Here is a 27409-nt window from a genome sequence, read left to right on the forward strand (position 1 = left end):
TCAAATAGCATTTTTAAGATGCTCCAAGCCTATGTTCCCATCACGTGTTCGTCCTACACCAGCAGTATAATTTAACAACCTGTCAGAAAAGTTTGTTGGTGAATACAGCAGTGTACTCTTCATGAGCCCGTGGACTTCAATGGTCAACTAGTGACCATAGAGTCATCATTGTAGGTGTAAGTGAAGCTTTTTTGTACACTTTTTTGTGTGCTGGTAATGTGTAGGAGCACCAGATTTATGAAATGGTAGCAGGGCAATTTTGTGCAGGTCACATTTTCTGAAATTTCTCTCTTCACATACACCATAAAGCTAAGCTAAGTCCGGGCTGTTGTAGTTTAGAGATTTTTTGGTGGTTGATAAATTCATTACCACTGCATAAGACTAACCTTAAAGGGGTACTCCGCCCCTGGCATCTTATCCCCTATCCAAAGGATAGGGGATAAGATGTTAGATCGCCACGGTGCCGCTGCTGGGGACCCCGGGGATCGCTGCTGCGGCACCCCGCCATCATTACTGCACAGAGCGAGTTCGCTCTGTGTGTAATGACGGGCGATACAGGGGCCGAAGCAGCATGACGTCATGGCTCCGCCTCTCATGACATCACGGCCCATCCCCTTAATGCAAGTCTATGGCAGGGGGCGTGACGACCACCACGCCCCCTTCCCATAGACTTGTATTGCCGCGGGCGGGCCGTGACGATGCTTCGGCCCCTGTATCTCGCTCTGCGCAGTAATGATAGCGCGGTGCTGCAGCAGCGATCCCCGGGGTCCCCAGCAATGGGACCCCGGCGATCTGACATCTTATCCCCTATCCTTTGGATAGGGGATAAGATGTCTAGGGGCGGAGTACCCCTTTAAGAGCCGGTCTGTACACACACACAAAAAAAAAGTGTAAATGAAAAAAGGCAAAAAAAAATATCCTGAGGTGCAGCGCTCTGCCAAAATAGAGACAAAACTACACACAAAAACAGCTGTAAAGACAATGATAAATGCCCCACTATGTTCGGTCTATTTTCCGGACAGATATACATTTATTTTACGAGACTCTATAGCATAGCAGACCACATTATTGAGTCCCAGGAAAATGAATGTATACATTCAGAAAATGGACCGAACTACATTGATCCATTAAGATGTATGGGCACTTTTGAAGTATGCTGTGGTACACAATGGCAATCTATTGACAGGTTGCCCACGTACATTGCAAACGTAGTGCAAAGACTTGATAGGAACGTTATTAATAATATTAATATTTATTTATACAGCGCCAACAGATTCTGCAGCACATTATGTTTTTGGGGATACAAATAAAGACAAGTATCAGACATTCCAATATTACACACAAAAAATTCAAACAAGAGAAGTCAGGGCCCTGCTTGACAATCTATGAGGATTGGGGTTGAGACAATAGGCAGAAAGTGCTTAAAGGGGTATTCCGGTGAAAAATTTTTTTTTCATATGAACTGGCTCCAGAAAGTTATACAGACTTGTAAATTACTTATATTTAAAAAAATCTTAATCCTACCGGTGCTTATCAGCTGCTGAAGATGAGTTGTTCTTTTCTGTCTTGACAACAGTGCTCTCTGCTGACCCCTCTGTCTGTCTCAGGAACTGTTTGGAGCAGGAGAGGTTTGCTATGGGGAATTGCTCCTACTCTGGACAGTTCCTGAGACAGACAGAGGTGTCAGCAGATAGCACTATGGTCAGACAGAAAAGAACAACTCAACTTCAGCAGCTGATAAATACTGGTAGGATTAAGATTTTTTTTTAATAAAAGTAATTTACAAATCTGTTTAACATTTAACACCCACTTTTATGTAGCCTACCCTAGTTATAAAAATGGCTGGATGATTGTATCAATTTTTCATATCAACTGGCTGAAGAAAGTTAAAGTATCATATACATTGGAGGAGATTTATCAAACGATTTAGACTGTTTTTTCCTGTCTAAATTTGTCGCACAGAAAGTCGCAGTCTAAATATGTGCGACTTTTTCGCGACTTTTGCTTTAGAGGATTTTTAGAACATGATGCATTCTAGTCTATTTTAGATGTAAAAATGCATGGGTGCTGAATTTATCATAAGCGACTTTTCAGCGACAAGTCGTATCGGCTGAAAGTACGCTGAAATGTCAGACCATGTTGGAGCAGGTTTAAATACAGTCTAAAGCATAGATCCTGAAGTCCGTGCGCAGAATTTATCAAGAGCCGTGCGCCATTTGATAAATTAGGCGCACAATAGACCGGCCTAACCCTCTGTAGTTTGGTCTATATTGATGCGGGACATAGACAGGTTTGATAAATAGGCCCCCCCCCCCCATTGTATTGTATATTTTAGCAAAGCAAACACGCATAGAAGTAATATGTCATAGAAAGGATTTGTAGACTGCTCTTATTGCGATAAGAGATCTAATAAGTAGGTGACATGTACATGGACAGCATCATGGATGTTTATAATGCATCTCATGGCAATGTCTTTCTGAATGTAGACTAGACTGTAGGCTCTTACCTGTGTTTCCTGGCAAGGCGTATTTAGGTCCGGGACTGCTGTATAAAGCGGCAATTGGCCCCCGTGGCCTGTGCGGTTTCCAAGGTCCAATCTGCACCTCAGTAGTCATTGTGAGCTAATGCTGGACAGCAACCATACACGGGGTGGAGTACGACTAGAAAATAGAATTCACTCAAAGTAAATATCTACACGGATACATATATATATATATATATACAGCTTCATACATGGAGTGCGAGAGCCTTTATCCCAGCATCTTCACTGGAACAATGTGTCCTAGGTTACCAGGAAATCTGTGAGGCTGTTACTAAAACAAACTATTCACCACATTCACTAGAAGCCAGAAGGAGCATAGCAACCCGGCCCAACACAAAGAGCAGAACAGCAGCATTCATGGCGTGTAAGCAAAGCATTTCATGGCTCAAAGTGCTCTGTAGACCAGTGTTTCCCAACCAGGGTGCCTCCAGCTGTGGCCAAACTACAACTCCCAGCATGCCCGGACAGCCGAAGGCTGTCCGGGCATGCTGGGAGTTGTAGTTTGGCCACAGCTGGAGGCACCCTGGTTGGGAAACACTGGTGTAGACCATATTTTAATGCACCATGACCTACTATGTCATTTTATACAGATATGTTTCCTTTCCCATCAGTCATTGTGTTACAATTTGTACTTGGTAACGTTTGCTGTCGGGTACATGTCCATATTATTCAATTATTTATTTTAATAACATTGAAGCTGATACATGTATCAGTTTTTAAACAGGCCTTGAAAACGCATTGCTACTTTTTAATACTGGAAGGGGGTACATTTTTCATTGTTGGTACAGGTTAGGGATCGACCGATTATCGGTTTGGACGATATTATCGGCCGATATTCACGATTTTGGACGTTATCAGTATCGGCAATTACCTTGACGATAATGCCCCGCCGCTGCCCCATTGCCTCCCCCATCCCCGGTTTTATAATGACCTGTTACCGGGGTCCGCACTACGTCTGACTCCTGCTATTGCTGTGCGCTGCGCAATGACGAGTGACGTCCTCAACGCGACGTCACCGTCAGTGAGCCAGAAGTAGCGCGGACCCCGGGAACAGGTAATTATAAAACCGGGGATGGGGGAGGCAATGGGGCAGCGGTGGTAGTTAGACTCAGGAGGACCCCAGGACAGGCAGAGGGAGAGAAGCGCGTGGCGGTCTCTGGCCCTGCAAAAGCTGCTGCAGTTCATTGATTTAAATCATTGATCTGCAGCGGCTTCTGCGGGGCCGGGGGGGGAGGGGGCTTTGGAGAAATAGCCGATAACTTATACCGGAATATTGGTATAAGTTATCGTCTATCGGCCTGAAAGTTCACAGATTATCGGTATCGGCCCTAAAAAATCAATATCGGTCGATCCCTAGTGCAGGTGAACGATTTTCGTGCCCCTTTAATTTTGTGTGATGCTAATGTGTACGTGCACCAAATTTATTAAATGGTCACAGGACATTGGTACACATTTTCTAAAATTTGACTCCAGGACCCCATTTACAATGGTTTACTCGTTGCAAAAAATAATGCAAATTCTGACCACCAAAAGACAGAGTAAAACGAACAATAAATTCCCCCTATGTCGACCTGCAAATACAATTTTTATTTATTTTCTTGTGTATTTCACACTGTAAGTTATCAGCTGGGAAGCGGTGAATTCACACTGCCTGACGAAGAATCCGGGCCGGATTCGAAACTTTTAAGTTGCACCGTTCTAATAAAATTTGCCTTTTTTAATATACCTTGGCAATTCTCATCTCTAAAGGAAGGCGCCACCTGGAGGGTTCTATTTTTTCCTTTTTTGTCTTTAATTTTGCTACGAGCAGACACACAGGGCTTCACTGCCGCAGCCCTGTGTGTGCAGGTCCGCCTCCAAACCTTACTGCACACACAGGGCCGCGGCTTGGAGGCCCTGTGTGTCTGCTCGTAGCAAAATGCAAAGTGGATTTCCTGCTGCCTGGTGGATTTCTTGCAGCATGAAATCCACTACATATGCGCTGTGTGTGACCCTACCCTTGGAATGGAAAGTGAAGCAGCTTAGTTACCAGTCTTGATTACAGATTCTCCTACCGTATTGTGTCTACAGCTCCAGCGTAGGTTCATGCATCCCCATGGTAAGAGACAACACACAAACTCGAAGGTAATTCTGTAAACATACCGACATCTATCCCCTACTTTTAAGGACATGTTCACAAGGCAGACTTTTATGTGGTTTTCAACACAGCATCTGTACATATTCCATGTTAAAACCTGTGTAAATAATATCCTATTATTGTCTAGGGCAGTGGTCTCCAACCTGCGGACCTCCAGATGTTGCAAAACTACAACTCCCAGCATGCCCGGACAGCCTTCGGCTGTCCGGGCATGCTGGGAGTTGTAGTTTTGCAACATCTGGAGGTCCGCAGGTTGGAGACCACTGGTCTAGGGGAATCTCCAGAAGTTCATTCAGCGCATTTTTTATTTATTTTTTTTGCTGTAGATTTAAAACCGCATCAATAAATGACACGTCACTTATTGATGCAGTGTCTACACAAAAGCACTGTTTGGTAGCCAATAGACCCAATGAAAGTGCCTAATCCACATACAAAATCTGTGATAAATGGAGTGAAATTCTATGTATGAACAGGCCCCTACTAACTTAAGCAGGAATGTTGGAATTAGAGATGAGCGAACTTACAGTAAATTTGATTCGTCACAAACTTCTCGGCTCGGCAGTTGCTGACTTTTCCTGCATAGATTAATTCAGCTTTCAGGTGCTACGGTGGGCTGGAAAAGGTGGATACAATCCTAGGAGACTTTTTCCTATGACTGTATCCACCTTTTCCAGCCCACGGGAGCACCGGAAGGCTGAACTTATTTACGCAGGATAAGTCATCAACTGCCGAGCCGAGAAGTTCGTGACGAATCGAATTTACTGTAAGTTCGCTCATCTCTAGTTGGAATGTATTTGTACCATGTATTTATACCATGAAATCTCATGAAGCATAGCTTTCAGAAACCTGTTAGCCAGAGACGTATACTGTTTTATAAGCCAAGTTATTAGCCACTGCTAGTGGAGTGGAACTACAAGTTACAGCATGGACACACCCATCATACTGAGCATTGATACTAGGGATCGATCGATATTGATTTTTTAGGGCCGATACCGATAATCTCGGAACCTTTTCAGGCCGATAGCCAATAATTTATACTGATATTCCAGTATAAGTTATCGGCTATTTCGGTCGATCGCTAATTGATACGAGAGTATTCAGCTCTGATTTGGTAGGGGCGGACCTGTCCACATGTGCTTTAGGTCATGTTTAATGGGATTTACCCGGTAACTAGAGATGAGCGAACTTACAGTAAATTCGATTCGTCACGAACTTCTCTGCTCGGCAGTTGATGACTTTTCCTACATAAATTAGTTCAGCTTTCAGGTGCTCCCGTGGGCTGGAAAAGGTGCATACAGTCCTAGGAGACTCTTTCCTAGGAATGTATCCACCTTTTCCAGCCCACCGGAGCACTGGAAAGCTGAACTAATTTATGTAGGAAAATCATCAACCACCGAGCCGAGAAGTTTGTGACGAATCGAATTTACTGTAAGTTCGCTCATCTCTACCGGTAACCAACATTATTTCATCTACTTACCTTCAGCTGTTGCAAAACTTCAACTCCCAGCATGCCCGGACACCCGAAGGCTGTCCAGGCATGCTGGGAGATGTCGTTTGGAACAGCTGGAGGCACCCTAGTTGGGAAACACTGTATTACACAGAAATACATTCAACAGCACTTCTGCATGGGAATTTACAGGTTATAGATACCCTATTAATGCTGGACTAGAGGGTACCCACAAGAGGTTCCTAATATGCCAATCATTGGGCTAGAAAACAGTTGGGTGGGGAATCCTCTGCAGCACAAGACAACATCAGACCTATTGCAGCCATTTTCGCAACTGAAAATCAGTTCCATACATCTAAATGTTTTTGTTTTGTTTTTTGTTGTTTTTTCTCCGGATAAAAGGTTAATTTGCAGAATTTTCTACTGACACGTGTGACTATAGCGATTACACACAGTATTTTAGTCAATATTTTTTTTTAAACAAAACCAGGAGAGGAACCAACACAGAAAAGACGATAATGGAAAAATTAAGATTTTCTTCTGTGTTTTGGTTAAAATACTGACTAAATACTACGTGTGAACCCAGCCTAAGGGTACGTTCACACAGGCAGATTTTTTAGCGGGTTTTCCGCTGCGTATTTGAAAGTGGGCAGGCTCTTCTTGGCTGTCTGCAGCAGATTTTCCGCAGCGGAATTTACGCTGCGGAAAATCCACCGCAGTCCCTACTGACTTCAATGGGGTTTGCGGCGGATTTTCTGCAGCGTAAATTCTGCTGTGGAAAATCTGCTGCGGACAGCCGAGAAGAGCCCGCCCACTTTCAAATAGGCAGCGGAAAACCCGCAAAAAAATCCGCCCGTGTGAACGTACCCTTAGGGTACCCTGCCCAGAGGAAATGTTGCCCAGTTGCCCATTGCAACCAATCAGATCGCTTCTTTCATTTTCTGCAAAATGAAAGAAGCAATCTGATTGGTTGCTATGGGCAACTTTTCCTTTGCACAGGTTTTGATAAATCTTCCCCTTAGTCTGCAGATCCTACACAGTGCACAAAAGGCCCAAGAACTGCAAGATAATCTTCTGCACAACAGAATTACCGGGTGCTATTCTGCTGTCAACTTTTTAACTTTTGTTGTGTTGTACCCTTTTAAAGGGGTTCTCCACTTCCCTGCCTTCCAGAGCTCCGCTCGCAGTGTCCGGAAGTTTATTACTCCGAACGCTGTGTGCGGGCTTCCATGTTCGAGGCCGCCCCCTCGTGACGTCACGCCTGCCCCCTCAACGAAAGTCTATGGGAAGAGGGCGTGACCGCTGTCAAACCCCCTTCCGGGGTGTGACGTCCCGAGGGGGTGGGCGTGACCTCTAACACGGAAGCCCGCACACAGCGTTCAGAGTAATAAACTTCCGGATGCTGCGAGCGGAGCACCGGAAGGCAAGGAAGTGGAGAACCCCTTTAAGTACGCAGCTCCATGTATAACCCAAAATAAGGCCCAGTCGCCAGCATCCTCCCACCTACCTAATGTCCCCATTCCTGCAGAATAAATGGGGATCAAACACGGGGATCCTATAAATGGGGATCAAACACGTTTACTGCTTCTCAAAGCGTCATGGCGTTCACTTTGCCTGCCTTATTGTAAACGTGACAGCTCTTGTTGATGCTGTCATGTGGGGCCCCTATGAACAATTTAAAGGGTTACTTCACTCCCCAGCGTCCGGAACATTGAGTTCCTGAACGCTGTGTGCGGGCTTCCGTGTTCACACCCGCCCCCTCGTGACGTCACGCCCCGACATGTGACGTCACGTCCTGCCCCGTCATGTGACGTCACGTCCCGTCATGTGACGTCACGTCCCGCTCCCCTCAATGAAAGTCTATGGGAAGGGGGCGCGACGTCGTCGCGCCCCCTTCCCATAGACTTTCATTGAGGGGGCAGGCCGTGATGTCACGAGGGGGCGGGCGTGAACACGGAAGCCCGCACACAGCGTTCAGGAACTCAATGTTCTGGATGCTGAGGAGCGGAGTAACCCTTTAAGAATCCAAGTTAGAAAACCACTGCAGCAGGCAGGAACACTGAGAGGCAGCGATCGCTTAGATACACTTCGCCACAACAATAGAAGTCTCTTATGGAGGAGTGATTTTTATTTACCGTGCTGTTGCTATGTGAACTCTCCAGCCTAGTAACCCTAGCAACTGACAACTATTAATGACAATTTTTTTTATTCTTTTTTATTTCTCTTATAATATTATTCAAGATGAATTATATTACATCATTTAAGATAGATATCCTATAAGCCTTGCTTATTATCCTTGCAAAGGATGTATTATTACTTGAGAAGGATGCTTTGCTGTCTGTTTTTTTTTTTCCTTTTTTTGTGTAATCTGATATCTTGAATAACAAATATTTATAAAAAAAATAAAAAAAAACAAGATGAAGAATTATTTTAAGTTATCACCTCTCTACAGCATAGGGCAGTGTTTCCCAACCAGGGTGCCTCCAGCTGTTGCAAAACTACAGTTCACAGAATAATGCAGTGTTTCCCAACAACAGTTTTGCTGATGGTAACCTGGTTGGGAAACACTGCATTATTCTGTGAGCTGTAGTTTTGCAACAGCTGGAGGCACCCTGGTTGGGAAACACTGCATTATTCTGTGAGCTGTAGTTTTGCAACAGCTGGAGGCACCCTGGTTGGGAAACACTGCATTATTCTGTGAGCTGTAGTTTTGCAACAGCTGGAGGCACCCTGGTTGGGAAACACGGCATTATTCTGTGAGCTGTAGTTTTGCAACAGCTGGAGGCACCCTGGTTGGGAAACACTGCATTATTCTGTGAGCTGTAGTTTTGCAACAGCTGGAGGCACCCTGGTTGGGAAACACTGGCATAGCTGATCCGACTGCTGGGACCCCGTCCAACACAGAGGATGGAGGACAACTGTCCCCCAATGAATGGTAATGTATATACACAGTCGGCACCCTATCCATTCTCTGTGGGGCCCTAAAACATTGCTGAGCTCAGCAAAATGTACAAAAGCCCTATAAAGAATGAATGGAGCGCTGGCCGCACACACGACCTGCCACTCCATTTCTTCAGTTTCTGGAATCCGTGGGGGTCCCAGCGGTTGGACCCGCTATGGATAACTCAGTACCTTTGGATAGCCCCTTAAACATTAGGGCCTATTCACACACACAGTATCCTGTGCATATTTGATGCTGCAGATTTGAAGCTGTGTTTATTCATTTGAACTCTACGCAGAAGACTGTACGTGTGAATAGACCCTTGACAAGTACAATGGTTCCATTTCTCTAAATAACATTAGAGCTGTAAAAAAAAAAAAAAAAGATAATATGATGCGAATATTCATTCCGAGATGTCGCATCCTATACTCTGGTAATACATCTCCTTGATACAACCTTAAGGTTATTATGACCGGCTGTAAGGAGGCCTTACCTGTAACCTGAGCCGTAATAAGGCTGATCCGTCTGCTATGTTAATCCTTCCATGCCCCCTGCCATGTCCCACGCTGACCTCACAGATGCTGACATTAGGGCCCTGTTCACACGTCAGATTTGACATGGATTTCGCCAACTAAATCTGTATCCCATGACAAGCTGCATCCCATGTATGATGGATTTGACTACAGTAGTGTGAAAAGAGCCTTACAGTTTAATTTCATAATGGGACCTTTGGCTTTGTTGCAGGGTTTCCAAACCAATGTGCCTCCAGCTGTTGCAAAACTACAACTCCCACGGCCTACGGCTGTCCGGGCATGCTGGAAGTTGTAGTTTTGCAACAGCTGGAGGAACCCTGGTTGGTAAACACTGTGCTTAATCGATCTGTATTGCTAGTGCCCCCTAGTGACACTGGTGGGGGTTTCCCTGCAAATCCCAATGTGAAGCCCTCTGAAATATTACAGAGATCATTGGATCCTATTTGAACCCTACAGCAGTGGTCTCCAACCTGTGGCTCTTTAGCTGTTGTGAAACTACAGCTCCCAGCATGCCAAAACAACCGTTGGTTGTTAGGGGCATGCTGGGAGTTGTAGTTCTGTACCCGTTATAGACCATATGGCCCATAGCATCCTTCTGCACAGTGTATCAGGTGGTCGCATAGGAGCCCTCGGCGCTGGGTATGTAATGTCTGACCTGACGTGACGTCCTCTGCTCCTACGTCCGCCGCGCCCGGCCGCTGCACTGACTGGTCTACCTGCGGGCTCCGGGATTTACCGTGGCCATTGTTTATGTCTCCTAGAGTAACGGGGCCCCTAGTAACCGGTGCCATGGTAACGACGCTGCGGCCAGCCTCGGGGCTGAGGACACCAGTGCGCAGTCTGCAGGTAGGAAACCTCGGGCTTCCCGGCAGGCACTGCGCGATGTGTATATCCATGTCTCTATACCAGCCACCTGTATCATAATAACCCACCATATATATATATCACCCGAATATCCGTGGACATCATTGGGGAGCTGCACCACTGCCACATGTAAAAATAGTAACAGGGAGCTGCACTACTGCTATATCTAAGCATATTGCACCTAGAGATGTACTACTGCCATATCTAATTATAGTATATAGCACAGGGAGCTGCACCATTGCCATATCTAATTATAGTATATAGCACAGGGACCTGCACCATTGCCATATCTAATTATAGTATATAGCAACAGGGAGCTGCACCACTGCCATATCTAATTATAGTATATAGCACAGGGAGCTGCACCATTGCCATATCTAATTATAGTATATAGCACCAGGGACCTGCACCACTGCCATATCTAATTATAGTATATAGCAACAGGGAGCTGCACTACTGCCATATCTAATTATAGTATATAGCACAGGGAGCTGCACCACTGCCATATCTAATTATAGTATATAGCACCAGGGAGCTGCACCACTGCCATATCTAATTATAGTATATAGCACAGGGAGCTGCACCACTGCCATATCTAATTATAGTATATAGCACAGGGACCTGCACCACTGCCATATCTAATTATAGTATATAGCACATGGACCTGCACCACTGCCATATCTAATTATAGTATATAGCAACAGGGACCTGCACCATTGCCATATCTAATTATAGTATATAGCAACAGGGAGCTGCACCACTACCATATCTAATTATAGTATATAGCACATGGACCTGCACCACTGCCATATCTAATTATAGTATATAGCAACAGGGACCTGCACCATTGCCATATCTAATTATAGTATATAGCACAGGGACCTGCACCACTGCCATATCTAATTATAGTATATAGCAACAGGGACCTGCACCATTGCCATATCTAATTATAGTATATAGCAACAGGGACCTGCACCACTGCCATATCTAATTATAGTATATAGCACATGGACCTGCACCACTGCCATATCTAATTATAGTATATAGCAACAGGGACCTGCACCATTGCCATATCTAATTATAGTATATAGCAACAGGGAGCTGCACCACTACCATATCTAATTATAGTATATAGCACAGGGAGCTGCACTACTGCCATATCTAATTATAGTATATAGCACAGGGAGTTGCACCACTGCCATATCTAATTATAGTATATAGCACCAGGGAGCTGCACCACTGCCATATCTAATTATAGTATATAGCACAGGGAGCTGCACCACTGCCATATCTAATTATAGTATATAGCACAGGGACCTGCACCACTGCCATATCTAATTATAGTATATAGCACAGGGACCTGCACCACTGCCATATCTAATTATAGTATATAGCAACAGGGACCTGCACCACTGCCATATCTAATTATAGTATATAGCAACAGGGACCTGCACCATTGCCATATCTAATTATAGTATATAGCACAGGAAGCTGCACCACTGCCATATCTAATTATAGTATATAGCAACAGGGAGCTGCACCACTGCCATATCTAATTATAGTATATAGCACCAGGGAGCTGCACCACTGCCATATCTAATTATAGTATATAGCACAGGGAGCTGCACCACTGCCATATCTAATTATAGTATATAGCACATGGACCTGCACCACTGCCATATCTAATTATAGTATATAGCACCAGGGAGCTGCACCACTGCCATATCTAATTATAGTATATAGCACCAGGGAGCTGCACCACTGCCATATCTAATTATAGTATATAGCACATGGACCTGCACCACTGCCATATCTAATTATAGTACATAGCAACAGGGACCTGCAATACTGCCATATCAAACTATAGTATATAGCACCAGGGAGCTGCACTACTGCCATATCTAATTATAGCATATAGCACAGGGACCTGCACCACTGCCATATCTAATTATAGTATATAGCACCAGGGAGCTGAACCACTGCCATATCAAATTATAGTATAAAGCAACAGGGACCTGCACCACTGCCATATCTAATTATAGTATATAGCACAGGGACCTGAACCACTGCCATATCAAATTATAGTATAAAGCAACAGGGACCTGCACTACTGCTATATCTAAGCATATTGCACCTGGAGATGTACTACTGCCATATCTAATTATAGTATATAGCACAGGGACCTGCACCACTGCCATATCTAATTATAGTATATAGCATAGGGACCTGCACCACTGCCATATCTAATTATAGTATATAGCATAGGGAGCTGCACCACTGCCATATCTAATTATAGTATATAGCACCAGGGAGCTGCACTACTGCCATATCTAAGCATATCTACTGCCATATCTAAATTTAAGCATATATCACCAGGAGATGCACCACTGCCATATCTAATTATAGTATATAGCACAGGGAGCTGCACCACTACCATATCTAATTATAGTATATAGCAACAGGGAGCTGCACCACTACCATATCTAATTATAGTATATAGCAACAGGGAGCTGCACCACTGCCATATCTAATTATAGTATATAGCACCAGGGAGCTGCACTACTGCCATATCTAAGCATATCTACTGCCATATCTAAATTTAAGCATATATCACCAGGAGATGCACCACTGCCATATCTAATTATAGTATATAGCACAGGGAGCTGCACCACTACCATATCTAATTATAGTATATAGCAACAGGGAGCTGCACTACTGCTATATCTAAGCATATAGCACATGGAGATGCACTACTGCCATATCTAATTATAGTATATAGCAACAGGGAGCTGCACTACTGCTATATCTAAGCATATAGCACATGGAGCTGCACCACTGCCATATCTAATTATAGTATATAGCAACAGGGAGCTGCACCACTACCATATCTAATTATAGTATATAGCAACAGGGAGCTGCACCACTACCATATCTAATTATAGTATATAGCAACAGGGAGCTGCACCACTACCATATCTAATTATAGTATATAGCAACAGGGAGCTGCACCACTACCATATCTAATTATAGTATATAGCAACAGGGACCTGAACCACTGCCATATCAAATTATAGTATATAGCAACAGGGACCTGCACTACTGCTATATCTAAGCATATTGCACCTGGAGATGTACTACTGCCATATCTAATTATAGTATATAGCACAGGGACCTGCACCACTGCCATATCTAATTATAGTATATAGCATAGGGACCTGCACCACTGCCATATCTAATTATAGTATATAGCACAGGGAGCTGCACCACTGCCATATCTAATTATAGTATATAGCACAGGGACCTGCACCACTGCCATATCTAATTATAGTATATAGCACAGGGAGCTGCACCACTGCCATATCTAATTATAGTATATAGCAACAGGGAGCTGCACTACTGCTATATCTAAGCATATAGCACATGGAGATGCACTACTGCCATATCTAATTATAGTATATAGCAACAGGGAGCTGCACTACTGCTATATCTAAGCATATAGCACATGGAGCTGCACCACTGCCATATCTAATTATAGTATATAGCAACAGGGAGCTGCACCACTACCATATCTAATTATAGTATATAGCAACAGGGAGTTGCACCACTGCCATATCTAATTATAGTATATAGCAACAGGGAGCTGCACCACTACCATATCTAATTATAGTATATAGCAACAGGGAGCTGCACCACTACCATATCTAATTATAGTATATAGCAACAGGGAGCTGCACCACTACCATATCTAATTATAGTATATAGCAACAGGGAGCTGCACCACTACCATATCTAATTATAGTATATAGCAACAGGGAGCTGCACCACTACCATATCTAATTATAGTATATAGCAACAGGGACCTGCACCACTGCCATATCTAATTATAGTATATAGCAACAGGAACTTGCACCACTGCCATATCTAATTATAGTATATAGCAACAGGGACCTGCACCACTACCATATCTAATTATAGTATATAGCAACAGGGACTTGCACCACTGCCATATCTAATTATAGTATATAGCACCAGGGAGCTGCACTACTGCTATATCTAATTATAGTATATAGAAACAGGGACCTGCACCACTGCCATATCTAATTATAGTATATAGCACCAGGGAGCTGCACCACTGCCATATCTAATTATAGTATATAGCAACAGGGACTTGCACCACTGCCATATCTAATTATAGTATATAGCACCAGGGACCTGCACCACTGCCATATCTAATTATACTATATAGCAACAGGGACCTGCACCACTGCCATATCTAATTATAGTATATAGCACAGGGAGCTGCACCACTGCCATATCTAATTATAGTATATAGCAACAGGAACTTGCACCACTGCCATATCTAATTATAGTATATAGCAACAGGGACCTGCACCACTACCATATCTAATTATAGTATATAGCAACAGGGACTTGCACCACTGCCATATCTAATTATAGTATATAGCACCAGGGAGCTGCACTACTGCTATATCTAATTATAGTATATAGAAACAGGGACCTGCACCACTGCCATATCTAATTATAGTATATAGCACCAGGGAGCTGCACCACTGCCATATCTAATTATAGTATATAGCAACAGGGACTTGCACCACTGCCATATCTAATTATAGTATATAGCACCAGGGACCTGCACCACTGCCATATCTAATTATACTATATAGCAACAGGGACCTGCACCACTGCCATATCTAATTATAGTATATAGCACAGGGAGCTGCACCACTGCCATATCTAATTATAGTATATAGCAACAGGGAGCTGCACCACTACCATATCTAATTATAGTATATAGCAACAGGGAGCTGCACCACTACCATATCTAATTATAGTATATAGCAACAGGGAGCTGCACCACTACCATATCTAATTATAGTATATAGCAACAGGGAGCTGCACCACTACCATATCTAATTATAGTACATAGCAACAGGGAGCTGCACCACTACCATATCTAATTATAGTATATAGCAACAGGGAGCTGCACCACTGCCATATCTAATTATAGTATATAGCAACAGGGAGCTGCACCACTACCATATCTAATTATAGTATATAGCAACAGGGAGCTGCACCACTACCATATCTAATTATAGTACATAGCAACAGGGAGCTGCACCACTACCATATCTAATTATAGTATATAGCAACAGGGAGCTGCACCACTACCATATCTAATTATAGTACATAGCAACAGGGAGCTGCACCACTACCATATCTAATTATAGTATATAGCACAGGGAGCTGCACTACTGCCATATCTAATTATAGTATATAGCAACAGGGACTTGCACCACTGCCATATCTAATTATAGTATATAGCAACAGGGACTTGCACCACTGCCATATCTAATTATAGTATATAGCAACAGGAGCTGCACTACTGCTATATCTAAGCATATAGCACATGGAGCTGCACTACTGCCATATCTAATTATAGTATATAGCAAGAGGGACCTGCACCACTGCCATATCTAATTATAGTATAAAGCAACAGGGAGCTGCACTACTGCTATATCTAAGCATATAGCACATGGAGATGCACTACTGCCATATCTAATTATAGTATATAGCAACAGGGACCTGCACCACTGCCATATCTAATTATAGTATATAGCAACAGGGAGCTGCACTACTGCTATATCTAAGCATATAGCACATGGAGATGCACTACTGCCATATCTAATTATAGTATTTAGCACATGGACCTGCACCACTGCCATATCTAATTATAGTATATAGCACCAGGGAGCTGCACCACTGCCATATCTAATTATAGTATATAGCACCAGGGAGCTGCACCACTGCCATATCTAATTATAGTATATAGCACCAGGGAGCTGCACCACTGCCATATCTAATTATAGTATATAGCACCAGGGAGCTGCACCACTGCCATATCTAATTATAGTATAAAGCAACAGGGAGCTGCACTACTGCTATATCTAAGCATATAGCACATGGAGATGCACTACTGCCATATCTAATTATAGTATATAGCAACAGGGACCTGCACCACTGCCATATCTAATTATAGTATATAGCAACAGGGAGCTGCACTACTGCTATATCTAAGCATATAGCACATGGAGATGCACTACTGCCATATCTAATTATAGTATATAGCACATGGACCTGCACCACTGCCATATCTAATTATAGTACATAGCAACAGGGACCTGCAATACTGCCATATCAAACTATAGTATATAGCACCAGGGAGCTGCTTTACTACCATATCTAATTATAGCATATAGCACAGGGACCTGCACCACTGCCATATCTAATTATAGTATATAGCACCAGGGAGCTGAACCACTGCCATATCAAATTATAGTATAAAGCAACAGGGACCTGCACCACTGCCATATCTAATTATAGTATATAGCACAGGGACCTGCACCACTGCCATATCTAATTATAGTATATAGCACAGGGACCTGAACCACTGCCATATCAAATTATAGTATAAAGCAACAGGGACCTGCACTACTGCTATATCTAAGCATATTGCACCTGGAGATGTACTACTGCCATATCTAATTATAGTATATAGCACAGGGACCTGCACCACTGCCATATCTAATTATAGTATATAGCATAGGGACCTGCACCACTGCCATATCTAATTATAGTATATAGCATAGGGAGCTGCACCACTGCCATATCTAATTATAATATATAGCACCAGGGAGCTGCACTACTGCCATATCTAAGCATATCTACTGCCATATCTAAATTTAAGCATATATCACCAGGAGATGCACCACTGCCATATCTAATTATAGTATATAGCAACAGGGAGCTGCACTACTGCTATATCTAAGCATATAGCACATGGAGATGCACTACTGCCATATCTAATTATAGTATATAGCAACAGGGAGCTGCACTACTGCTATATCTAAGCATATAGCACATGGAGCTGCACCACTGCCATATCTAATTATAGTATATAGCAACAGGGAGCTGCACCACTACCATATCTAATTATAGTATATAGCAACAGGGAGCTGCACCACTGCCATATCTAATTATAGTATATAGCAACAGGGAGCTGCACCACTACCATATCTAATTATAGTACATAGCAACAGGGAGCTGCACCACTACCATATCTAATTATAGTATATAGCAACAGGGAGCTGCACCACTACCATATCTAATTATAGTATATAGCAACAGGGAGCTGCACCACTACCATATCTAATTATAGTATATAGCAACAGGGACCTGAACCACTGCCATATCAAATTATAGTATATAGCAACAGGGACCTGCACTACTGCTATATCTAAGCATATTGCACCTGGAGATGTACTACTGCCATATCTAATTATAGTATATAGCACAGGGACCTGCACCACTGCCATATCTAATTATAGTATATAGCACAGGGAGCTGCACCACTGCCATATCTAATTATAGTATATAGCACCAGGGAGCTGCACTACTGCCATATCTAAGCATATCTACTGCCATATCTAAATTTAAGCATATATCACCAGGAGATGCACCACTGCCATATCTAATTATAGTATATAGCACAGGGAGCTGCACCACTACCATATCTAATTATAGTATATAGCAACAGGGAGCTGCACTACTGCTATATCTAAGCATATAGCACATGGAGATGCACTACTGCCATATCTAATTATAGTATATAGCAACAGGGAGCTGCACTACTGCTATATCTAAGCATATAGCACATGGAGCTGCACCACTGCCATATCTAATTATAGTATATAGCAACAGGGAGCTGCACCACTACCATATCTTATAATAGTATATAGCAACAGGGAGCTGCACCACTGCCATATCTAATTATAGTATATAGCAACAGGGAGCTGCACCACTACCATATCTAATTATAGTATATAGCAACAGGGAGCTGCACCACTACCATATCTAATTATAGTATATAGCAACAGGGAGCTGCACCACTATCATATCTAATTATAGTATATAGCAACAGGGACCTGAACCACTGCCATATCAAATTATAGTATATAGCAACAGGGACCTGCACTACTGCTATATCTAAGCATATTGCACCTGGAGATGTACTACTGCCATATCTAATTATAGTATATAGCACAGGGACCTGCACCACTGCCATATCTAATTATAGTATATAGCATAGGGACCTGCACCACTGCCATATCTAATTATAGTATATAGCATAGGGACCTGCACCACTGCCATATCTAATTATAGTATATAGCACAGGGACCTGCACCACTGCCATATCTAATTATAGTATATAGCACAGGGAGCTGCACCACTGCCATATCTAATTATAGTATATAGCAACAGGGAGCTGCACTACTGCTATATCTAAGCATATAGCACATGGAGATGCACTACTGCCATATCTAATTATAGTATCTAGCAACAGGGAGCTGCACTACTGCTATATCTAAGCATATAGCACATGGAGCTGCACCACTGCCATATCTAATTATAGTATATAGCAACAGGGAGCTGCACCACTACCATATCTAATTATAGTATATAGCAACAGGGAGTTGCACCACTGCCATATCTAATTATAGTATATAGCAACAGGGAGCTGCACCACTACCATATCTAATTATAGTATATAGCAACAGGGAGCTGCACCACTACCATATCTAATTATAGTATATAGCAACAGGGAGCTGCACCACTACCATATCTAATTATAGTATATAGCAACAGGGAGCTGCACCACTACCATATCTAATTATAGTATATAGCACCAGGGACCTGCACCACTGCCATATCTAATTATACTATATAGCAACAGGAACTTGCACCGCTGCCATATCTAATTATAGTATATAGCAACAGGGACTTGCACCACTGCCATATCTAATTATAGTATATAGCAACAGGGACTTGCACCACTGCCATATCTAATTATAGTATATAGCACCAGGGAGCTGCACTACTGCTATATCTAATTATAGTATATAGAAACAGGGACCTGCACCACTGCCATATCTAATTATAGTATATAGCACCAGGGAGCTGCACCACTGCCATATCTAATTATAGTATATAGCAACAGGGACTTGCACCACTGCCATATCTAATTATAGTATATAGCACCAGGGACCTGCACCACTGCCATATCTAATTATACTATATAGCAACAGGGACCTGCACCACTGCCATATCTAATTATAGTATATAGCACAGGGAGCTGCACCACTGCCATATCTAATTATAGTATATAGCAACAGGGAGCTGCACCACTACCATATCTAATTATAGTATTTAGCAACAGGGAGCTGCACCACTACCATATCTAATTATAGTATATAGCAACAGGGAGCTGCACCACTACCATATCTAATTATAGTATATAGCAACAGGGAGCTGCACCACTACCATATCTAATTATAGTATATAGCAACAGGGAGCTGCACCACTACCATATCTAATTATAGTACATAGCAACAGGGAGCTGCACCACTACCATATCTAATTATAGTATATAGCAACAGGGAGCTGCACCACTACCATATCTAATTATAGTATATAGCAACAGGGAGCTGCACCACTACCATATCTAATTATAGTACATAGCAACAGGGAGCTGCACCACTACCATATCTAATTATAGTATATAGCACAGGGAGCTGCACTACTGCCATATCTAATTATAGTATATAGCAACAGGGACTTGCACCACTGCCATATCTAATTATAGTATATAGCAACAGGGACTTGCACCACTGCCATATCTAATTATAGTATATAGCAACAGGAGCTGCACTACTGCTATATCTAAGCATATAGCACATGGAGATGCACTACTGCCATATCTAATTATAGTATATAGCAAGAGGGACCTGCACCACTGCCATATCTAATTATAGTATAAAGCAACAGGGAGCTGCACTACTGCTATATCTAAGCATATAGCACATGGAGATGCACTACTGCCATATCTAATTATAGTATATAGCAACAGGGACCTGCACCACTGCCATATCTAATTATAGTATATAGCAACAGGGAGCTGCACTACTGCTATATCTAAGCATATAGCACATGGAGATGCACTACTGCCATATCTAATTATAGTATTTAGCACATGGACCTGCACCACTGCCATATCTAATTATAGTATATAGCACCAGGGAGCTGCACCACTGCCATATCTAATTATAGTATATAGCACCAGGGAGCTGCACCACTGCCATATCTAATTATAGTATATAGCACCAGGGAGCTGCACCACTGCCATATCTAATTATAGTATATAGCACCAGGGAGCTGCACCACTGCCATATCTAATTATAGTATAAAGCAACAGGGAGCTGCACTACTGCTATATCTAAGCATATAGCACATGGAGATGCACTACTGCCATATCTAATTATAGTATATAGCAACAGGGACCTGCACCACTGGCATATCTAATTATAGTATATAGCAACAGGGAGCTGCACTACTGCTATATCTAAGCATATAGCACATGGAGATGCACTACTGCCATATCTAATTATAGTATATAGCACATGGACCTGCACCACTGCCATATCTAATTATAGTATATAGCAACAGGAGCTGCAATACTGCTATATCTAAGCATATAGCACATGGAGATGCACTACTGCCATATCTAATTATAGTATATAGCACATGGACCTGCACCACTGCCATATCTAATTATAGTATATAGCAACAGGGAGCTGCACTACTGCTATATCTAATTATAGTATATAGCAACAGGGAGCTGCACTACTGCTATATCTAAGCATATAGCACATGGAGATGCACTACTGCCATATCTAATTATAGTATATAGCACATGGACCTGCACCACTGCTATATCTAATTATAGTGTATAACAACAGGGAGCTGCAATACTGCCATATCTAATTATAGTATATAGCAACAGGGAGCTGCACTACTGCCATATCTAAGCATATAGCACATGGAAATGCACTACTGCCATATCTAATTATAGTATATAGCAAGAGGGACCTGGAATACTGCCATATCTAAGCATATAGCACCTGGAGCTGCAATACTACAGCATCTAAGCATATAGCACCAGGGAGCTGCACAGCCGCAATGCAATGCACAACTTCAATTTATCTGTTGGATATGTAGATTACAGTTCTGCTTTATACAGCAACTCACAAGTAACATCTTCTAAAATCAGCATCGTTCCCTTCTCTTCTCTGGGTAATCATGAAGATTTCTTCCAGCCAGGGGTGTACGTGGATGACAGATTGGTGTTGAAGGAATATTGATGAGCTGGGCGCCGCTGCGGCCATCGGCACTGACGTCAGAGTGCCAGTTAGCCCAGCCGGTGCCAGTTAGCACCTTATTTGCATACTCCAAAAATAGAAGATTACGGCTGAACGGCGCGGCGGATCCGGGCACGGTAAGGACCAAACTGATCAGCGTCCCCCGCACTACCAGCCAGTACCGCTGGTTAGTGCGGGGGGGAGAAAGCTGACAGTTTTCCTTTAAAGGATAACTCCCCCTGTGCCACCAATATCGCTGCCTCCGACCCTGGTCCTCGGCTTTTGGTGCCTGACATCATACTGCGGCTCAGCCTATCACCAGCCAAGGTTGTGTTTGCCCATATATTGTGTAATGGTAGTGGTCCTGGTGTGGCAGTATTATGTGTCCCTTATATAGGGGCATTATTGGTCTCAGTATACTGGACTTTGTCATTTACAGTATGATGATAATATGTATAGTTGTAGTTTCTCTTCGCTGTTGAGGGGGCGGGGGAATAAAAAAAATGTTCGTGCCAGCAGAATTGCATTTTTGAAAAGGTGGAGTTATTAAGATAGCACACACCTGGCCGGAAGAAGCGTCAGATGGCGCGAAACTAGTCGCCACCCACCTGTGTGCCCCTGCGTCTCGAGAGCGGCTGCTCTCACTCCCCACTCTATGGAAATGTTTCTGTTTTTTGCTGCTACTATTTCTTATGGAATAAACGTCTGATTACCCTGGGACACGCTATGTGGTGGGTGCGATTCTTTTCCTACTTCTTGCCTTTATAGCCATGCCCACCTTGGGGGAAAAGGCACCAAAAGATAATCCTGCACTCAGGCATCCATTACCCTAGGATCATTACTCTGGCTAAGGCTCTGACTAACTAAAGAGAGATCCACCTCTTTTCTCAGGCTAGGGGTAGTTGGAACAGTGTCAATTAATGTCCATAATGTCAATTAAAAAAAATGATCCCATCGTTTTGTGTATACAGCAGTCTACAAACAAACTTTATGTAATCTATCCTACAAAGTCATGTATTACATCACTCCCCTTTTCCACTCTTTTACATTCTGTAGGTTAGCAAGAAGAGAGGAGCAAGTGGCAGATGGAAATGCATTATAAGCAAGAAAAACAATTGCTGGATCCTGTGTGTGGCATAATTCACATGGCAATGGGCGGCTGACAGCTTTTAAACTTGTCAAAACGACGAACAAGCGGTGACATTATTTTGGGGTATTTTTCCATCCCTCTGCTGTTTAGAAATGCTGATTTTGTCACTCTATGCCTACTAAGTAAAGTGCCCTTTTACACATGCCAACTGCTGCATGATAACAAATGCCCATCTGATCGGTGCCCATTTAAGGAGCCTAAGTCTCACAGACGTGTCTCACAACCAAAATCAGCCCAACAGATCCTGGTAACTTGCAATGAGGTTGATCAGGTATTGTTGTGGTGTCCATTTTTCTACAGGAATAGCGCTGCATGCTGGGCTATTCTTCATTTATAAAATAATTGTATCTATGAAGGAGGCCCCAAACAGATCCTTCAATGCAGATGTGAACAGAACACTTTCTGTGCAAATCGTTTTTTAATCTTTGTTCTCTGCTCCATCCATGGTTGGCTAAATATTAATACACAGTGTACTAAGATAACATTAGAATTACTTATTTACTTTTCAACTAAAACTTGTGGTGGAATGTGTTCTTGGAATGACATTTGTATTCTGTGTGTACATTATACACTGAAATAATAATGTCACTGTACTCTTTTTGTATTCTTCATCATGATTATTTATGGTCATTTGTGACCATAAATATCATAGGTTCAGCTAAATTAGCTTAATTAGCTAAATTAGCTCTGCGCAGTGTCGGACTTAGGTACCCATCAGTAGAATTGTTTCTGGTGCCTACACCCCAGTTACTGTGCATTAAAGTATTACCTAGTCACTTTTAGGTCACATGTACATAAGCGCTAGCTCTAAGGCTAGGTTCACACTATGGAATTTCTGCCTGCAATTCCTCTTTGAAATTGCAGGCAGAAATTCCGCTTACTAAAATGTATAGTATAGTGAATGGGTTTTCTATTCACAAATTTACACTTCGGAATTTGTGAAGCGGAATTTGTAAATGGAAAACCTGCTTGAAAATTTACGACTGAAGAATGGCGTTGCTCATTCTTCAGGCGGAAATACTCGCGGAACACATTGCAGTCTATTGGAGACTGCAGTGTCCGTGCGGTCCTAGCGCCGACTGATTCAGTCAGCGCTGTCCGCTCTCTGAATCTCCGGGCAAAAATGTTCTGCCTGGAGATTCCGCAGTGTGAACCTAGCCTTACTGTGTTGACTGAATGTGCGCAGTGGCAAAAACCATGATGTAATAGTCATGGTGTACGTACTCTCTAATGCACTTGCTGGTTCTGTTATGTTAAAGTGTGGTAAGGTAATAACCCCGTAGGCTAGGTTCACACTAAAAAATACAGAACTTCCAAGCATAATTCCACAATTATGCTCAGAATTTCTAGTTCAACAGACTTTCATTGCTATCAATGGGGTTTCGCTGTGCAGTGCTTGAATTCCACAATGGAAACAATTAGACTAGGTTCACACTACGGAATTTCCGCCTGCAATTCCGCTTTGAAATTGCAGGCAGAAATTCTGCTTGCTAAAATGTATAGTGTAGTGAATGGGTTTCAGTTCACAAATTCACACTTTGGAATTTGTGAACGCGAAATCTGCTTTAAAATTTCCAACTGAAGAATGGCGTTGCTCATTCTTCAGGCGGAAATACTTGCAGTGTCCGCGCGGTCCTAGCGCCAACTGATTCAGTCAGCACTGGCTGCCCTCGGAATCTCCGGGTGGAAATTTTCTGCTTGGAGATTCCGCAGTGTGAATCTAGCCTAAGGGTCTATTCACATGGCAGAATTCCGGCTTGTGGAATTCCGCATCAAATTAGCGGAATTCCGCAAGCGGAAATTCAGAAGTGTGAATGGGAGTGCGAAATCCCATAGAAGTCTATGGGCTTTAATTTGAGGCAGAATTCTGCCATGTAACTAGTTTAAATAAGCTTTAGATACGGTAATCAGTCAAGATGAATACTGCTCATTCTTTCGGCAGAATCCTAGTGAGTGTCCATGTTTCTGTTAAATTCAGCCCGGCCGCAGATATAATAAAAAATGCTATCTGCCAAAATTGGCATTTAATTTCAAGAGACCCTGCCTTTGGGGATATGCGACTAAATAAACCCCTGATAACATTCAAAAGAACAAAGAATTTAAAAGATGAGTTAGTACAGAGTAAGTTTGTGGAAAAAGATGCTTATAAAACTTGGTTGGAATAAGGTACTCTAGTAGGAAACTTCAAATGCGGTCGTTGTAAGTGGTGTCCCTATTTTGCTCCTAGTAAATTCATACAAATAGGAGGACACACAAAAAACATAACTGAATTAATTTGTTGTAGGACACCGTTCAAAGTGTATGCGTTAATTTGCACCTGCGGTAAATACCCGGTTTCGTGAGCACGTCTGGTCAGTGAAGTCAAAGAAAGGCTCACCCAGACTCATAGAACATGTTAACACTGTACACAACGGTGACACAAGCACTCTCAAATTCATGGAAATTAAGCGGTTAATATGTCAAGCAGGAGCAGATAATGAAAAAATTCTAAGACAAATAGAAGCCCGTTGGATACTAAAAACCGGTGCTCAAGAATGTTCTGGTCTAAATGACCGGATTTAGGGGTATTTCTCTAAACTTTGCCTGTTTCTTGGTTTTAAACTATGTGTTTTGTATTTTTCACTTTTTAACTAAGTGTTTGTAATCCCCGCCCTAGTGCTTGCGTCATCCAGGTGAGGCGTTTAAATGGATACGCGAGCACAGGATGGGGAGGGTCTGTTGAAGCTCAGTCGAGCAAAACAATTGTAACCTGTGAACACACAAGCTGGCGTCTGCACCTTGCTAGGGGAACCATGCCGTTTTTATAACCTGCACTTTTTTGGAATAAAGGAAGAAAATTGAAGCGTTCGGTGAGTGCCATTCCTGCTTTCTATCTACTTGAAGTTCATTACATGTTTCTGTTAAAGCTAGGCACAACAGAGGGCCCACCCTAGCATATGGGCCCACCAAGGGATTCTCCTGTGGGCCAGGCTAAGCCTGTCTACACAGATCATTCATAACATTAAGGGTCCATTCACACTACAGAATTTCCAAGTAGAATTCCACTCAGAAATTCAGCTGCATGAAGAAAACATTGGTGTGAATACATTTTCCTTTTACCCATTCCCACTGCAGAATTCTCCTTTGCAGAAATTCTGTAGTTTGTTCATTCATTGAAGTCTTGATGCCAGATTCCACAGGACACCTTCAGTGGTCTTGTTGTCAATGCCTTAACCCCTTAATGACCACGGATATTTATTTACGCCCATGGCCGGCTCCCGATCTGTGAAGCACGCTCAGAAGCTGAACGCGCTTCGTATCTGCGGGGTCCCGGTTGCTATCAACAACCGGGACCCGCGGCTAATACCGGACATTGCCGATCGGGCTGATGTCTGGTATTAACCTTTTAGACGCCCCGATCAAAGTTGATTGCGACATCTAAAACGGGAGAATATACTGCTGGTTATCTCAGCGGAGCTGTTCAGGAACCCGCGGTGAAATTGCGGCTGAGAGGACAGCGGGAAGTGTCTTACCTTCTTCCCGGCTGTCCGATCGGCGTTTGATTCCTCCAAGCCAGAAATCCAGGCTTGAGCAATCAAGTGCAGAAAACACTGATCAATGCATTCCTATGGCAGTGCCAAATAAACAGTGCCAATCAGTATATGTAGTGTTACAGCCCCTAGAGGGAGCTATAACACTGCATGAAAAAAGTTAAAAAAATAAATAAATGTGATTTAACCCCTTCCCTAATAAAAATCAGATTCACCCACCCTTTTCCCCATTAAAAAAAAGTGTGTAAATAAAAATAAAAACAAAGATATGTGGTATCTCCGCATGAGAAAATGTCCAAACCATAAAAATATATAGTTAATTAAACCACACGGTCAATGGCGTACGCGCAAAAAAATTCCAAAGTCCAAAATAGCGTATTTTTGGTCACTTTTTATACCAAAAAAAATATGAATAAAAAGCGATCAAATTTGCTCTCATACCGCCCCGTTCGTGGAAAAATAAAAACGTTATAGGGGTCAGAATATGACAATTTTAAACGTAGTAATTTTCGTGCATGAAGTTATGATTTTTTCCAGAAGTAATAAAAAATCAAACCTATATACCATGAGTAGGATATATTTTTAATCGTATGGACCTACAGAATAAAGATAAGGTGTTATTTTTACCAAAAAATGTGCTGCGTAGAAACGGAAGTCCCCAAAAGTTACAAAATGGCATTTTTTCTTCAATTTTGTCACACAATGATTTTTTTTTCCATTTTGCCGTAGATTTTTGGGTAAAATGACTGATGTCATTACAAAGTAGAATTGGTGACGCAAAAAATAAGCCAGCATATGGATTTTTAGATGCAAAATTGAAAGGGTAATGATTTTTAAAATGTAAGGAGGAAAAAAACGAAAGTGCAAAAACTGAAAAACGCTTGGTCCTTAAGGGGTTAAAGGAGAACTCTGTTGGGAAGTGTTATCTTATGAAACAAGAATTATGTTATATGTATGGCCGGCTTTATTCACAGCTGTTACTTAGGTGCTGT

The 27409-nt window shown here is 42.5% G+C and overlaps 1 protein-coding gene and 1 long non-coding RNA gene across 4 annotated transcripts in view; one reads left to right on the forward strand and one right to left on the reverse strand.

Moving 5' to 3' along the window:
* The window catches only part of CIMAP1B (ciliary microtubule associated protein 1B), a 28676-nt gene extending 18268 nt beyond the window's left edge, over window positions 1-10408 (reverse strand). Inside the window, exons 1-2 of one of the 3 annotated variants that reach the window (XM_056573024.1) lie at window positions 10256-10408; window positions 2507-2660 (exon numbers count right to left, since the gene is read on the reverse strand). In XM_056573024.1, coding sequence (XP_056428999.1) covers window positions 2507-2615 — 109 coding nt within the window. In that variant the 5' untranslated portion in view covers window positions 2616-2660; window positions 10256-10408. Of the gene's footprint in view, window positions 1-2506; window positions 2661-2733; window positions 2758-9560; window positions 9678-10255 lie in introns of those variants that run through there. The other 2 variants (XM_056573026.1, XM_056573025.1) reach the window with 2 other exon arrangements.
* LOC130368800 (uncharacterized) lies at window positions 9933-26722 on the forward strand. Its single transcript, XR_008892570.1, has 3 exons — window positions 9933-10239; window positions 10362-10446; window positions 22794-26722. It is a non-coding gene; the product is annotated as an uncharacterized LOC130368800 (long non-coding RNA).
* The last annotated feature ends 687 nt before the right edge of the window (window positions 26723-27409 follow it).

Source organism: Hyla sarda, chromosome 4 (genome assembly GCF_029499605.1).
Source record: "Hyla sarda isolate aHylSar1 chromosome 4, aHylSar1.hap1, whole genome shotgun sequence".
Classification (NCBI taxonomy): Eukaryota; Metazoa; Chordata; class Amphibia; order Anura; family Hylidae; genus Hyla; species Hyla sarda.